This window comes from Hemibagrus wyckioides, linkage group LG07, assembly GCF_019097595.1.
Source record: "Hemibagrus wyckioides isolate EC202008001 linkage group LG07, SWU_Hwy_1.0, whole genome shotgun sequence".
In the NCBI taxonomy this organism is placed as follows: Eukaryota; Metazoa; Chordata; class Actinopteri; order Siluriformes; family Bagridae; genus Hemibagrus; species Hemibagrus wyckioides.
Genome location: NC_080716.1, coordinates 32,469,901 through 32,488,705, shown reverse-complemented (window position 1 = coordinate 32,488,705; position 18,805 = coordinate 32,469,901). Strand labels below are relative to the sequence as shown.

The window sequence follows — 18,805 nt, the reverse complement described above, 5'->3', positions numbered from 1 at the left end:
TTTATCCCATTTAGCCTCGAGAAGGACGACTCACGCATGTGTCCAGTTACGTTGCCTAGCAACGAGGACAAGAGGTTAAAATGAAGATTCATTCGTTATCCAAATCCGAGCCAATTATCCGAGACACGCTCTCTGCTTCGTCTCTGTCCAGATCTACCAGGCTAATGCGGCTAGCAAACAGCCTCCAGGTTAGCGACGTGCGTGTCGAACTGACCACAAACTCACCCCGGAGGACATTTCATTAACAAATGCAACAGAAATCATTAGATACGTTCAACATTTCATTTACTGTGGAGAAAGGGTTGAGTTTTTCAGTTTTTAGTAATAATTCAGTGAAAAAGGAAGTGACCATCCTGTTTCAGATACAATACATTTCTTAGTTTTATTTTATTACTTTAAAAAATGCCCTCCCAAATGTAACAATTTTTTATCTTTGTATTTTGTTCTTTTTAAGCCCCTCCCCTTTCCTTTTATTCTCCAAAAGGGTTCAAAAGAATTATTTCACTTTAAATTATTATTGTTCTCTCGTGAGTTAGTAGCTGTCTCACTGTCTGATGAGTTAGTAGCTGTCTGACTGTCTGATGAGTTAGTAGCTGTCTCACTGTCTGATGAGTTAGTAGCTGTCTGACTGTCTGATGAGTTAGTAGCTGTCTCACTGTATGATGAGTTAGTAGCTGTCTGACTGTCTGATGAGTTAGTAGCTGTCTCACTGTATGATGAGTTAGTAGCTGTCTGACTGTCTGATGAGTTAGTAGCTGTCTCACTGTATGATGAGTTAGTAGCTGTCTGACTGTCTGATGAGTTAGTAGCTGTCTGACTGTCTGATGAGTTAGTAGCTGTCTCACTGTCTGATGAGTTAGTAGCTGTCTCACTGTATGATGAGTTAGTAGCTGTCTGACTGTCTGATGAGTTAGTAGCTGTCTGACTGTCTGATGAGTTAGTAGCTGTCTCACTGTCTGATGAGTTAGTAGCTGTCTGACTGTCTGATGAGTTAGTAGCTGTCTCACTGTCTGATGAGTTAGTAGCTGTCTGACTGTCTGATGAGTTAGTAGCTGTCTCACTGTATGATGAGTTAGTAGCTGTCTGACTGTCTGATGAGTTAGTAGCTGTCTGACTGTCTGATGAGTTAGTAGCTGTCTCACTGTCTGATGAGTTAGTAGCTGTCTGACTGTCTGATGAGTTAGTAGCTGTCTCACTGTCTGATGAGTTAGTAGCTGTCTGACTGTCTGATGAGTTAGTAGCTGTCTGACTGTCTGATGAGTTAGTAGCTGTCTGACTGTCTGATGAGTTAGTAGCTGTCTGACTGTCTGATGAGTTAGTAGCTGTCTCACTGTCTGATGAGTTAGTAGCTGTCTGACTGTCTGATGAGTTAGTAGCTGTCTCACTGTCTGATGAGTTAGTAGCTGTCTGACTGTCTGATGAGTTAGTAGCTGTCTGACTGTCTGATGAGTTAGTAGCTGTCTGACTGTCTGATGAGTTAGTAGCTGTCTGACTGTCTGATGAGTTAGTAGCTGTCTCACTGTATGATGAGTTAGTAGCTGTCTGACTGTCTGATGAGTTAGTAGCTGTCTCACTGTCTGATGAGTTAGTAGCTGTCTGACTGTATGATGAGTTAGTAGCTGTCTCACTGTCTGATGAGTTAGTAGCTGTCTCACTGTCTGATGAGTTAGTAGCTGTCTGACTGTCTGATGAGTTAGTAGCTGTCTCACTGTCTGATGAGTTAGTAGCTGTCTCACTGTCTGATGAGTTAGTAGCTGTCTGACTGTCTGATGAGTTAGTAGCTGTCTGACTGTCTGATGAGTTAGTAGCTGTCTCACTGTATGATGAGTTAGTAGCTGTCTGACTGTCTGATGAGTTAGTAGCTGTCTGACTGTCTGATGAGTTAGTAGCTGTCTCACTGTCTGATGAGTTAGTAGCTGTCTGACTGTCTGATGAGTTAGTAGCTGTCTCACTGTCTGATGAGTTAGTAGCTGTCTGACTGTCTGATGAGTTAGTAGCTGTCTGACTGTCTGATGAGTTAGTAGCTGTCTGACTGTCTGATGAGTTAGTAGCTGTCTGACTGTCTGATGAGTTAGTAGCTGTCTCACTGTCTGATGAGTTAGTAGCTGTCTGACTGTCTGATGAGTTAGTAGCTGTCTCACTGTCTGATGAGTTAGTAGCTGTCTGACTGTCTGATGAGTTAGTAGCTGTCTGACTGTCTGATGAGTTAGTAGCTGTCTGACTGTCTGATGAGTTAGTAGCTGTCTGACTGTCTGATGAGTTAGTAGCTGTCTCACTGTATGATGAGTTAGTAGCTGTCTGACTGTCTGATGAGTTAGTAGCTGTCTCACTGTCTGATGAGTTAGTAGCTGTCTGACTGTATGATGAGTTAGTAGCTGTCTCACTGTCTGATGAGTTAGTAGCTGTCTGACTATGATGAGTTAGTAGCTGTCTGACTGTCTGATGAGTTAGTAGCTGTCTCACTGTCTGATGAGTTAGTAGCTGTCTCACTGTCTGATGAGTTAGTAGCTGTCTGACTGTATGATGAGTTAGTAGCTGTCTCACTGTATGATGAGTTAGTAGCTGTCTCACTGTCTGATGAGTTAGTAGCTGTCTGACTGTCTGATGAGTTAGTAGCTGTCTCACTGTATGATGAGTTAGTAGCTGTCTCACTGTCTGATGAGTTAGTAGCTGTCTCACTGTCTGATGAGTTAGTAGCTGTCTCACTGTCTGATGAGTTAGTAGCTGTCTGACTGTCTGATGAGTTAGTAGCTGTCTGACTGTCTGATGAGTTAGTAGCTGTCTGACTGTCTGATGAGTTAGTAGCTGTCTCACTGTCTGATGAGTTAGTAGCTGTCTCACTGTCTGATGAGTTAGTAGCTGTCTCACTGTCTGATGAGTTAGTAGCTGTCTGACTGTCTGATGAGTTAGTAGCTGTCTCACTGTCTGATGAGTTAGTAGCTGTCTCACTGTCTGATGAGTTAGTAGCTGTCTCACTGTATGATGAGTTAGTAGCTGTCTCACTGTCTGATGAGTTAGTAGCTGTCTCACTGTATGATGAGTTAGTAGCTGTCTCACTGTCTGATGAGTTAGTAGCTGTCTCACTGTCTGATGAGTTAGTAGCTGTCTCACTGTCTGATGAGTTATTTAATTCTTGTTGTTTTTTGTTTTTATTTCTTTCTCTTTTAGGAATGGCTTTAATGGTCTATAAAGGTTATTTTTCGACACTGATATCCCGTGTAAAATGTGATCTACATTCATTTTTGTTTTCCCCTTTTTTTTAAGACCCTGTCCTCCGGAGGGGAAGAGAGGATATATATATATATTTAAGAAAAAAATCTTTTTCCAGCAAACATCACACTGTGCTCTATTAATGATGTTAATGTAAGTTAAGTTCCGCCCCCTTATTAATTCAGAGATGGTTTTTTCTCATTGCAGGGTTTCTTCGTTGCGATTATTTACTGCTTCTGTAATGGAGAGGTAAGATCACCTCCGTCACTTCCTTCACCTCCGTCACTTCCTTCACCTCCGTCACTTCCTTCACCTCTGTCACTTCCTTCACTTCCTTTACCTCCTTGATTTACTTTACTTCTTTTGCTTCCTTCACTTCAATCAAACATCAGAAGATATGTTTTTACTTTTCAGAGCATTAACGTGTCTCTTGTTATTCTATTTATTCAGTCCATCCTTTTGTTTATTTATTTATTATTTTCATTTTAAAATGTTAGTGTTATAAAAAAGATTAACAAAATGTATTCTAGTTAAATGTAAATCTTTTTATTATATTAATATAAATGTATTAAAATAGTTAGCAAAAATAAATAAATATTTATTATTAATAAATGAAACTAGATTTATTTAATAATATCATGACAATATAAAAATAAATCAATAATTAAAGAAATTCAATAACGTTATATTCCCAAAGTAAGAAGCTACAGAATTTCTTTCTTTCTTTCTTAATAAAGTGTTTTTGTGTTGTTCAGGTGGAGATTAATGCTAACGCGATTGTTTTCGTCGTGTTCAGGTGGAGATTAATGCTAACGCAATTGTTTTCGTCGTGTTCAGGTGGAGATTAATGCTAACACGAGTGTTTTTGTGGTGTTCAGATGGAGCTTAATGCTAACGCGAGTGTTTTTGTGGCGTTCAGGTGGAGATTAATGCTAACGCAAGTGTTTTTATGGTGTTTCTGGTGTATCTTAATGCTAATGCGAGTGTTTTTGTGGCATTCAGGTGGAGATTAATGCTAACGCGAGTGTTTTTGTGGCGTTCAGGTGGAGATTAATGCTAACGCGAGTGTTTTTGTTGTGTTTATGTGGAGAAAAATGCTAACGCGAGTGTTTTTGTGGTGTTTAGGTGGAGATTAATGCTAATGCAAGTGTTTTTGTGGTATCCAGGTCCAGGCAGAGATTAAGAAGTCGTGGAGTCGGAGGACGCTGGCGTTGGACTTTAAGCGTAAAGCACGCAGCGGTAGCAGCACTTACAGCTACGGCCCGATGGTTTCTCACACCAGCGTGACCAACGTGACGTCGCGGCAGCGTGACGTAAACATGCGGCTCACGCCCGCTAACGCTAATGTTAGCACCAACGGACACCGGAACCTTCCGGGCTACGTAAAGAACGGCTCGGTGTCAGACCAGTCCATCCCCTCATCTGCTCAGGAACTCCACGTGCAGGAGGACGAACCGTCCAAGATGGCCACGGATGAAAAACCTGCCCCACTGGTCGAGGAAGAGCGGGAAACGGTCATGTGACCTGGTGGAATGTTACACAGAACCTCAGGATCTGCTCTCAGAGGAGTTCGCTAGCGTTGCTAAATAAGATAACAGCCTAGCGTTTCCTAGGCTAATGAAGGAGCTCTGGAGCAGCAGCAGAGTTCAGAGGACGATGTTTACGCTGCTGTGGGATATTTAAGGTGTAAAATATTGTATAAATTTTGTGTATAGTGAAAGGTGTTACTTCGTGCTGCATATCTTTTCATCAAAAGCAAAATCAGGTGTTTCTTCTTTAATCCTCTGTAGTTTGTGTATTTTACCGAAAAATGCTCTTTTTGTCGTAGCTGAAACTTTTTGAAGGGGTTACGACCTTTTGTAATATTTGAAGTAAAATTTCGGGTGGGCGTGGATTTGTTCTCTGAAAGTTTCAGACAGAAATCGTTACTCAGACTCACACCAGAACAGACCTCCAGTTTATTTTTTTAAGAAAAACAAATTTCTGAAGAAAAAAAAGCGTGACTTCTTCCTGGAATCCTCCATGTCTGTGCTTTAGCCGCTAGCATGTGTGTTGCTATGCTGCCTCGCTAATTTCCTCTCTAGTGTAAAATATTTGCTAATCTGTCTGATTTATTTGGGGGTAAAATTGAAGTACATTCTTGCCGTGACCTCACGTCCTCTCAAGGATTTTTTTCTGCCAGAATTTTTTAATAAACATTCCACATTCTTTACATTTAAAGAGTTTAGTAAAAGAAGCTAAACAGCTGAACTTATGACCTTAATAAGCCTTGCATGAATTCAAATTTTTCTCACACAGCTAGCTAACTTAGCTAACTCTCTATTCATTTAGCTAGTTGAGTTTGAGTTAGCAAAGGACTGGGACTGAATTGGAAACTAATGAATTCAATTTCTTTTGTTGTGTTTATTAGCTGAATTCATGTCCAGTGTTTTGTTTACAGTGTGTTTATTTTATCCCCTTCAGCAGATTCAACTTCATCTCAAAACAACATGAGGTCTATTTATTTATTAGATTTTTTATTTTAAATATTTTTTGTAAAAGTGTAAAATGCGTAAATCCACTCGGTGTGTATAAGTGTGTCAGGTTTGTATTCGTGTAGGTCAAAATGTTTACAAAAAATAATAAAATAAAACAGAAAGATGATTGTGTTGTGAGCGAAAAGCACAGCCTTCATGCTAACGTTTCTGGAATGTGACGGAATCTGGGACGAGATCTTCTTTTACTGCGATACGCTAATGACTTATTAAAGCAACATTTATACAAATCAAAGATAATACTCAAGCTAAACGTCATCCTTAGCTAGCAATCTGAGCATGTTAGCTAACAACTGAAAATTTGTGCTAGTTTAAAGACAAAAATATCTGTGCGAACTAGCTAACCGAGCATGTTAGCTAACTCTATACCTGAAAGACTTTTATATTGATTTAGCAACAAAAAAAATTATTTTATTCACTGAAGGAATTTTCACTTTTAAAGACAGTCGTACGAACACATTGTAATATTCCGAAAATTTTATATCAATTTTTTAAAAGAATTTCAATTTCAATTTATTCAAGTATTAGTGGTGTTGCTTTAAAAAGTTGTTACTGTGTGTGTTTATTTGAACCTATCATTTTTTCGGAGAAAATGTCATTAATGTCGAAAATAGTCTTTTTTTTTAATCCTTTTTTCTGGGTTTTTTTTTTTTTTTTTTTTGTAAAACATTCTTCTGGTGCTTTTATTTTGTAAATGTTTGTTTTATTTCCTCATTTTGTCTCGAAGTAAAAGCTAAATTGTTTCTTGCAGTAAAATGAATTCTAAAAAAATATCACTTAAGTATTAGCACCTTACGTGTTTCCATACGTGTAAATGTTCATATATATATATATATATATATATATATATATATATATATATATATATATATATATATATATATATATATATATATATATATATAGTGTGTGTGTGTGTGTGTATGTGTGTGTGTGTGTTATAACTGTAAACACTGTAAATTTTCAGATGACTCTGGTATTGTGTTATTTAGTGTTGAATTTATTGTAAAACAGAAATAAATAATAAACCACAAAGACGTAAATGATGCGATTTATTGTGGATCAATCTGGAGTTGATTTATTTATAGGGATATTATAAGATTTGGATTTAAAAACAAATGCACTAGCTCTTATTTTATAAAAAAATTAAATGTAATCTAAAACACTGAAGCTACCTGGATATGTTAGCTTCATTTCCACATCTTCACTTCCACATAGCATGTTAGCTAGCTTAGGACTTATTTTTAGTTTATTATTAATTCAATGAATGACTGCATAAAAAAATTATCTCTGATTGGTGATAAACAAAAGCTATAAAATTTTGAAAATTTTTAATCTTTTACAAAAAAAAAAATTCCAGGATGGTGTGGAGATGATGTGGGATTTGTAGAAGAAGTAGCAAATAAAAACCACCTGAAATAGCGTTGTTGTGTTTTTAATTCAGCACAGTCCAGAGAGAAAGATAGTTAGCATGTGATTGTAAATCTTGACCAGTAGGTGGCGCTGGCATGGAAATTTGTTGTGTAGCTTCAGGTCATGGTCCTGAAGACACCAGGTTTTGAGTCAGTGCATGTAGTCAGTGCTGAGAAACTGCCTCACTTCCTGTTAGATGGCTTTGCTGTCAGATTTGGTGGCTCATGGAAAAGAGTCATTTTTGTTAGGATTTGTGAATTTGTCTCAATGCAAAGAATCATCTGATGCCTGGCTTTTACATTTTCTTCACAAGTTATGACCATAAATTGGGGCAAAATTTGACCTGATGGTGGTGCTGTAGCATTGGCAGCATTTGAACCAAATTTGGGCAAAATGTTCCTCAGACCCTCACAAACCAAATTTCACAACTTTTTACCAAACAGTTTTATGGACTGCTATAGAAACAATAACCAGAAGAAGAAGAAGAAGAAGAAGAAGAAGAAGAAGAAGAAGAAGAAGACTAACATAACTAGCCAGACTTTTACATTCAAGCTCATGTTCAGAACAATCATCATCTTCCTGGTTTCATCTGACTGCTGAAGCATCTAGAGGATCTGACTGTGAATGGATCAGGAGAGAGCTACAGAAGAACTTGCCAAGCATTAGATCTGTCCTGTGGAACCCTATGAAGATCATCATCAGCGGAGAAGTGAAGAAACTGGAGCAGCACAGTGACATCAGCAAGAACAGGACATCCCGCCAAGAGCTACTGAAGGTCCAGAAGAAAAGGTATCTGAGAAACCTACAGCTCCACCAGAGCAGCTGCAGGAACATCTGGAAAGTTCTGGTCACTCCCTGTACCTCCTCTTCTTCATATGTCTGACTGTAGATGGGCAAGATGGAAGATCAAAAATCTGATCCTCCAGAGAGCAGGGTCGGCGGTGAAGCAGGGTGATGGCAGCATGATGCTGTGGAGCTGGAGATCTAGTCAGGATCATGGATATGACCAGGAGGAGGCTGTGTTCAGGAGATCTCCTCACTAGCTCATACATCTGGAGGTTTCTGTTCTGCTGTATGACTCCAAAATAAACCCCATCTTTTCTCAGCAGGTTTTCAGGAAGCATTTATTTTGTAATATATTTACAAATTTACAATAAAATACAAAAACTTTAAACAATGAGTTTTATTTTTAGAAAAAAAATGAAATAAATGAAACTTTGCACTAAAAAAATGTTTAGCACGATCACTTCTTTGCAGTTTTTTTGGCCCCGCCCCCTTTTTCACCTTTCCCCTCCTCTGATTCTCCTTTCTTCTCCTCTCCTTTGCCCTCCTTCGCTGCCTTCTTTCCTTCTTTCTCCTTCTTCTTCTCTCCTTCCACTTTCTCCGACACCGTGTTCACTTCCGCCTTTGCCGCTGCAGAGAGAGAGAGACAGAAAAACACACACCACATAGCTGTCAGTTTTATTTATTTGTTTACTTGTTATTCTTTTTTATCTGTTTTTTTTCCCCTCATTCTTGTTTTTGTTGTTAAAAAAACTGTCATTTTTTGCACGTTTCTCACTATATAACTCACACTATATAACTCACTATATAACACACTATATAACACACACTATATAACTCACTATATAACACAATATATAACACACACTATATAACTCACACTATATAACTCACTATATAACACACTATATAACACTATATAACTCACTATATAACTCACACTATATAACTCACTATATAACACAATATATAACACACACTATATAACTCACACTATATAACTCACTATATAACACACTATATAACACACTATATAACTCACTATATAACTCACTATATAACACACACTATATAACTCACACTATATAACTCACTATATACCACACTATATAACACACTATATAACTCACTATATAACACACTATATAACACACTATATAACTCACTATATAACACACTATATAACACACTATATAACACACACTATATAACTCACACTATATAACTCACTATATAACTCACTATATAACACACTATATAACACACACTATATAACTCACACTATATAACTCACTATATAACACACTATATAACACACTATATAACACACTATATAACTCACACTATATAACTCACTATATAACTCACTATATAACTCACACTATATAACTCACACTATATAACTCACTATATAACACACTATATAACTCACACTATATAACTCACTATATAACTCACTATATAACACACTATATAACACACACTATATAACTCACACTATATAACTCACTATATAACTCACTATATAACACACTATATAACACACACTATATAACTCACACTATATAACTCACTATATAACACACTATATAACACACTATATAACTCACACTATATAACACACTATATAACTCACTATATAACTCACACTATATAACACACTATATAACACACTATATAACTCCCTATATAACACACTATATAACACACTATATAACACACACTATATAACACACACTATATAACTCACACTATATAACACACTATATAACACACTATATAACACACACTATATAACTCACACTATATAACTCACACTATATAACTCACACTATATAACACACTATATCACACAATATATAACACACACTATATAACACACTATATAACACACGCTATATAACACACACTACATAACACACACTATATAACTCACACTATATAACTCACACTATAACACACTATATAACTCACACTATATAACTCACACTATAACACACTATGTAACACACTATATAACTCACACTATATAACTCACACTATATAACTCACACTATAACACACTATATAACACACTATATAACTCACACTATATAACTCACATTATATAACACACTATATAACACACTATATAACTCACACTACATAACACACTATATAACTCACACTATATAACACTATATAACTCTCACTATATAACACACTATATAACTCACACTATATAACTCACACTATATAACTCTCACTATATAACTCACACTATATAACACAGTATATAACTCTCACTATATAACTCTCACTATATAACTCACACTATATAACACACTATATAACTCTCACTATATAACTCTCACTATATAACACACTATATAACTCACACTATATAACACACTATATAACTCACACTATATAACTCTCACTATATAACTCTCACTATATAACTCACACTATATAACAGTATATAACTCTCACTATATGATTCACACTATATAACTCTCACTATATAACTCTCTCTATATAACACAGTATATAACTTACACTATATAACTCTTACTATACAACTCTCATTACATAACTCACACTATATAACACACTACATAACTCTCACTATATAACTCACACTATATAACACACTATATAACACACACTATATAACTCTCACTATATAACACACTATATAACTCACACTATATAACACAGTATATAACTCACACTATATAACTCTCACTATATAACTCTCACTATATAACACACTATATAACTCTCACTATATAACACACTATATAACTCACACTATATAACTCTCACTATATAACTCTCACTATATAACACACTATATAACTCACACTATATAACTCTCACTATATAACACACTATATAACACACTATATAACTCACACTATATAACTCTCACTATATAACTCTCACTATATAACACACTATATAACTCACACTATATAACTCACACTATATAACACACTATATAACACACTATATAACTCACACTATATAACTCTCACTATATAACTCACACTATATAACTCACTATATAACACACTATATAACTCACACTATATAACTCTCACTATATAACTCACACTATATAACACAGTATATAACTCTCACTATATAACTCACACTATATAACTCTCACTATATAACTCACACTATATAACACAGTATATAACTCTCACTATATAACTCACACTATATAACTCTCACTATATAACACACTATATAACACACTATATAACTCTCACTATATAACTCACACTATATAACTCTCACTATATAACACACTATATAACTCTCACTATATAACTCACACTATATAACTCACTATATAACTCACACTATATAACTCTCACTATATAACTCACACTATATAACACACTATATAACTTACACTATATAACTCTCACTATATAACTCACACTATATAACACAGTATATAACTCTCACTATATAACTCACACTATATAACTCTCACTATATAACACACTATATAACTCACACTATATAACACAGTATATAACTCTCATTATATAACTCACACTATATAACACACTATATAACTCACACTATATAACTCTCACTATATAACTCACACTATATAACACAGTATATAACTCTCACTATATAACTTACACTATATAACTCTCACTATATAACTCACACTATATAACACAGTATATAACTCACTATATAACTCACTATATAACTCTCACTATATAACACAGTATATAACTCACACTATATAACACACTATATAACTCTCTCTATATAACTCTCATTATATAACTCACACTATATAACTCTCATTATATAACACTATATAACTCACATTATATAACTCTCACTATATAACTCACACTATATAACTCACATTATATAACTCTCACTATATAACACACTATATAACTCACACTATATAACTCACACTATATAACACAGTATATAACTCTCACTATATAACACACTATATAACTCACACTATATAACTCTCACTATATAACACACTATATAACTCACACTATATAACTCACATTATATAACTCACACTATATAACTCACACTATATAACTCTCACTATATAACTCTCATTATATAACTCACACTATATAACTCTCATTATATAACTCACACTATATAACACACACTATATAACTCTCATTATATAACTCACACTATATAACTCTCATTATATAACTCTCACTATATAACACACACTATATAACTCTCATTATATAACTCACACTATATAACTCTCATTATATAACTCTCACTATATAACACACACTATATAACTCACATTATATAACTCACACTATATAACTCACACTATATAACACACTATATAACACACACTATATAACTCACATTATATAACTCACACTATATAACTCACACTATATAACTCTCACTATATAACACACTATATAACTCTCATTATATAACTCTCACTATATAACACACACTATATAACTCACATTATATAACTCTCACTATATAACTCACACTATATAACTCTCACTATATAACACACTATATAACTCACACTATATAACTCACACTATATAACTCACACTATATAACTCTCACTATATAACACACACTATATAACTCTCATTACATAACTCTCACTATATAACACACACTATATAACTCTCACTATATAACACACACTATATAACTCACACTATATAACTCACACTATATAACTCACACTATATAACTCTCACTATATAATTCACACTATATAACTCTCACTATATAACTCACACTATATAACACAGTATTTAACACACTATATAACTCACTATATAACTCTCACTATATAACACACTATATAACTCACTATATAACTCTCACTATATAACTCACACTATATAACACAGTATTTAACACACTATATAACTCACTATATAACTCTCACTATATAACACACTATATAACTCACTATATAACTCTCACTATATAACACAGTATATAACTCACACTATATAACACACTATATAACTCTCTCTATATAACTCTCATTATATAACTCACACTATATAACTCTCATTATATAACTCACACTATATAACTCACATTATATAACTCTCACTATATAACTCACACTATATAACTCACATTATATAACTCTCACTATATAACACACTATATAACTCACACTATATAACTCACACTATATAACACAGTATATAACTCTCACTATATAACACACTATATAACTCACACTATATAACTCTCACTATATAACACACTATATAACTCACACTATATAACTCACATTATATAACTCACACTATATAACTCACACTATATAACTCTCACTATATAACTCTCATTATATAACTCACACTATATAACTCTCATTATATAACTCACACTATATAACACACACTATATAACTCTCATTATATAACTCACACTATATAACTCTCATTATATAACTCTCACTATATAACACACACTATATAACTCTCATTATATAACTCACACTATATAACTCTCATTATATAACTCTCACTATATAACACACACTATATAACTCACATTATATAACTCACACTATATAACTCACACTATATAACACACTATATAACACACTATATAACACACACTATATAACTCACATTATATAACTCACACTATATAACTCACACTATATAACTCTCACTATATAACACACACTATATAACTCTCATTATATAACTCTCACTATATAACACACACTATATAACTCACATTATATAACTCACACTATATAACTCTCACTATATAACACACTATATAACTCACACTATATAACTCACACTATATAACTCTCACTATATAACACACACTATATAACTCTCATTATATAACTCTAACTATATAACACACACTATATAACTCACATTATATAACTCACACTATATAACTCTCACTATATAATTCACACTATATAACTCTCACTATATAACACACACTATATAACTCACACTATATAACTCACACTATATAACTCACACTATATAACTCTCACTATATAACTCACACTATATAACTCACACTATATAACACACTATATAACTCACACTATATAACTCTCACTATATAATTCACACTATATAACTCTCACTATATAACACACACTATATAACTCACACTATATAACTCACACTATATAACACACACTATATAACTCTCACTATATAATTCACACTATATAACTCTCACTATATAACACACACTATATAACTCACACTATATAACTCTCACTATATAACTCACACTATATAACACAGTATATAACACACTATATAACTCACTATATAACTCACACTATATAACTCTCATTATATAACTCACACTATATAACACACACTATATAACTCTCATTATATAACTCACACTATATAACTCTCATTATATAACTCTCACTATATAACACACACTATATAACTCTCATTATATAACTCACACTATATAACTCTCATTATATAACTCTCACTATATAACACACACTATATAACTCACATTATATAACTCACACTATATAACTCACACTATATAACACACTATATAACACACTATATAACACACACTATATAACTCACATTATATAACTCACACTATATAACTCACACTATATAACTCTCACTATATAACACACACTATATAACTCTCATTATATAACTCTCACTATATAACACACACTATATAACTCACATTATATAACTCTCACTATATAACTCACACTATATAACTCTCACTATATAACACACTATATAACTCACACTATATAACTCACACTATATAACTCACACTATATAACTCTCACTATATAACACACACTATATAACTCTCATTATATAACTCTCACTATATAACACACACTATATAACTCACATTATATAACTCTCACTATATAACTCACACTATATAACTCACACTATATAACTCACACTATATAACTCACACTATATAACTCTCACTATATAACTCACACTATATAACTCACACTATATAACTCACACTATATAACTCTCACTATATAACACACTATATAACTCACACTATATAACTCACACTATATAACTCACACTATATAACTCACACTATATAACTCTCACTATATAATTCACACTATATAACTCTCACTATATAACACACACTATATAACTCACACTATATAACTCTCACTATATAACACACACTATATAACTCACACTATATAACTCTCACTATATAACTCACACTATATAACACAGTATATAACACACTATATAACTCACTATATAACTCTCACTATATAACACACTATATAACTCACTATATAACTCTCACTATATAACACAGTATATAACTCACACTATATAACACACTATATAACTCTCTCTATATAACTCTCATTATATAACACACTATATAACTCTCATTATATAACTCACACTATATAACTCACATTATATAACTCTCACTATATAACTCACACTATATAACTCACATTATATAACTCTCACTATATAACACACTATATAACTCACACTATATAACTCACACTATATAACACAGTATATAACTCTCACTATATAACACACTATATAACTCACACTATATAACTCACACTATATAACTCACATTATATAACTCACACTATATAACTCACACTATATAACTCACACTATATAACTCACACTATATGACTCTCACTATATAACACACACTAAATAACTCACATTATATAACTCACTATATAACTCACTATATAACTCACACTATATAACTCACACTATATAACTCACACTATATAACTCACACTATATAACTCTCACTATATAATTCACACTATATAACTCTCACTATATAACACACACTATATAACTCACACTATATAACTCACACTATATAACTCTCACTATATAACTCACACTATATAACTCACACTATATAACTCACACTATATAACTCTCACTATATAATTCACACTATATAACTCTCACTATATAACACACACTATATAACTCTCACTATATAATTCACACTATATAACTCACACTATATAACACACACTATATAACTCACACTATATAACTCACACTATATAACTCACACTATATAACTCACACTATATAACTCTCACTATATAATTCACACTATATAACTCTCACTATATAACACACACTATATAACTCTCACTATATAATTCACACTATATAACTCTCACTATATAACACACACTATATAACTCACACTATATAACTCACACTATATAACTCACACTATATAACTCTCACTATATAATTCACACTATATAACTCTCACTATATAACACACACTATATAACTCACACTATATAACTCACACTATATAACTCACACTATATAACTCACACTATATAACTCTCACTATATAATTCACACTATATAACTCTCACTATATAACACACACTATATAACTCACACTATATAACTCACACTATATAACTCTCACTATATAACACACTAACAGTGTGATTTTACCTTCAGGCCATGAAGCACTACTGTACTGAACTGAGGGGGGCAGGTAGAGAAAGGGGGTAGAGAGAGACAGGTAGAAGAAGAAGAAGAAGGATGAGTGTGCAGTGGTCAGTGCAGTCAGTGGTCAGTGCAGTCAGTGGTCAGTGCAATCATTGGACAGTGCAGTCAGTGGTCAGTGCAATCATTGGACAGTGCAGTCAGTGGTCAGTGCAGTCAGTAGTCAGTGCAGTCATTGGACAGTGCAGTCAGAGTCTCTGTGTCTGTAGTGCTGAAATCATCTGAGTGTGAAGTGACTGATGATGAAGAGAGACACTCTTCATCACCTGCAGCTCTGTTATATAACCAACGCTCACATCACCCTACAGCATGTCTCCTGGACACTACAGAGTGTGTGTGTGTGTGTGTTTAGTTGGACAGTTGTTTACCTTCTCTGTACGCATCACTAATTCACATATTAATAACATCACCCTGCTGTCTCTCTCTCTTCCTCTCTCTCTCTCACTACCTGTCTCTCTCTCTCTCTCTCTCTCTCTCTACCTTTCTCTCTCTCTCTCTCTCTCTCTCTCACACACACACACACACACACACTCCATCTCTCATCCTCTCTCTCTCTCTCTCTCTCTCTCTCACACACACACACACCATCTCTCTCTCTCTCTCACACACACACACACACACCATCTCTCTCTCTCTCTCTCTCTCTCTCACACACACACACACACACACACTCCATCTCTCTCTCTCTGCATGCTGGGAGTGATTGGGTGTGTGTGATGCTGTCCACAGTGAGAGGGCATGTTTTTATGTTTATTGCTCTTGTTAAAAAGTTCTGTTTCTTTTCTTTAATTAAAATTTAAAGAGTGAGTAATGCATGAGTAAGTGTGGTGGTGAAGGTGGAAGTTATGGTGGTGACCAGAGTGGGATTGGGATGGTGTCCCCCACGGCGAGGGGGTCGTCACCTGTCTTGCTTCATCATGGCCTCAGGTGTGTGTGTCTGAACAGTGTAGCTGTTATTCACTACAGGGAAAGAAACTGGAGTGGAGAATAAGTGACTGTGTCAGAGTAACCGTTTCTAACGTTCCTCTGTTTATACCATGATAAAATAGCTAGCTAGCATGATTACATCTGTAAAAACGAAGCGCTAAGACATTACGGTTTTTATGTTCTTAAATGATGATATGTCTTTAAGAGAGTTTGAGGGCAGAGTGTAAGTGATTTATGCAAATACCAGAAATATGAAGTATGGTGATGTGGGTCATAAATGATTAGCATGTCCACACAAAAATCAGACCAATGAGGAGACAGTTACTCAGAGTTCTGAGGCAGAAGTGATCAAGTCTGAAACACAGAGCAGTCTGTAGAGTCAGAACAGGACAGTGAAAAAACATGATGAAGAGACTGAAGAACTGTAGAACCAGTGAGACTGAAGAAAAGAAGAACCAGTGAGACTGAAGAAAAGAAGAACCAGAGAGACTGAAGAACTGTAGAACCAGTGAGACTGAAGAAGTGAAGAACCAGAGAGACTGAAGAACTGTAGAACCAGTGAGACTGAAGAACTGTAGAACCAGTGAGACTGAAGAAAAGAAGAACCAGTGAGACTGAAGAAGTGAAGAACCAGTGAGACTGAAGAAAAGAAGAACCAGTGAGACTGAAGAACTGTAGAACCAGTGAGACTGAAGAAGTGAAGAACCAGAGAGACTGAAGAACTGTAGAACCAGTGAGACTGAAGAAGTGAAGAACCAGAGAGACTGAAGAACTGTAGAACCAGTGAGACTGAAGAAAAGAAGAACCAGTGAGACTGAAGAAGTGAAGAACCAGTGAGACTGAAGAAAAGAAGAACCAGTGAGACTGAAGAAGTGGAGAACCAGTGAGACTGAAGAACTGTAGAACCAGTGAGACTGAAGAAAAGAAGAACCAGTGAGACTGAAGAACTGTAGAACCAGTGAGACTGAAGAAGTGAAGAACCAGTGAGACTGAAGAACTGTAGAACCAGTGAGACTGAAGAAGTGAAGAACCAGTGAGACTGAAGAAAAGAAGAACCAGTGAGACTGAAGAAGTGAAGAACCAGTGAGACTGAAGAAAAGAAGAACCAGTGAGACTGAAGAAGTGGAGAACCAGTGAGACTGAAGAACTGTAGAACCAGTGAGACTGAAGAAAAGAAGAACCAGTGAGACTGAAGAACTGTAGAACCAGTGAGACTGAAGAAGTGAAGAACCAGAGAGACTGAAGAACTGTAGAACCAGTGAGACTGAAGAAGTGAAGAACCAGAGAGACTGAAGAACTGTAGAACCAGTGAGACTGAAGAAAAGAAGAACCAGTGAGACTGAAGAACTGTAGAACCAGTGAGACTGAAGA

The 18,805-nt window shown here is 34.5% G+C and overlaps 2 protein-coding genes across 2 annotated transcripts in view; one reads left to right on the top strand and one right to left on the bottom strand.

The window, feature by feature from the left end:
- Positions 1-6,345, top strand: part of pth1r (parathyroid hormone 1 receptor) — an 89,456-nt gene extending 83,111 nt beyond the window's left edge. Inside the window, exons 12-13 of the mRNA XM_058395323.1 lie at positions 3,418-3,459; positions 4,377-6,345. Coding sequence (XP_058251306.1) covers positions 3,418-3,459; positions 4,377-4,733 — 399 coding nt within the window. The 3' untranslated portion in view covers positions 4,734-6,345. The remainder of the gene's footprint in view (positions 1-3,417; positions 3,460-4,376) is intronic.
- A 714-nt stretch (positions 6,346-7,059) lies between these two features.
- Positions 7,060-18,805, bottom strand: part of tmie (transmembrane inner ear) — a 24,625-nt gene continuing 12,879 nt past the window's right edge. Inside the window, exon 4 of the mRNA XM_058394143.1 lies at positions 7,060-8,570. Coding sequence (XP_058250126.1) covers positions 8,401-8,570 — 170 coding nt within the window. The 3' untranslated portion in view covers positions 7,060-8,400. The remainder of the gene's footprint in view (positions 8,571-18,805) is intronic.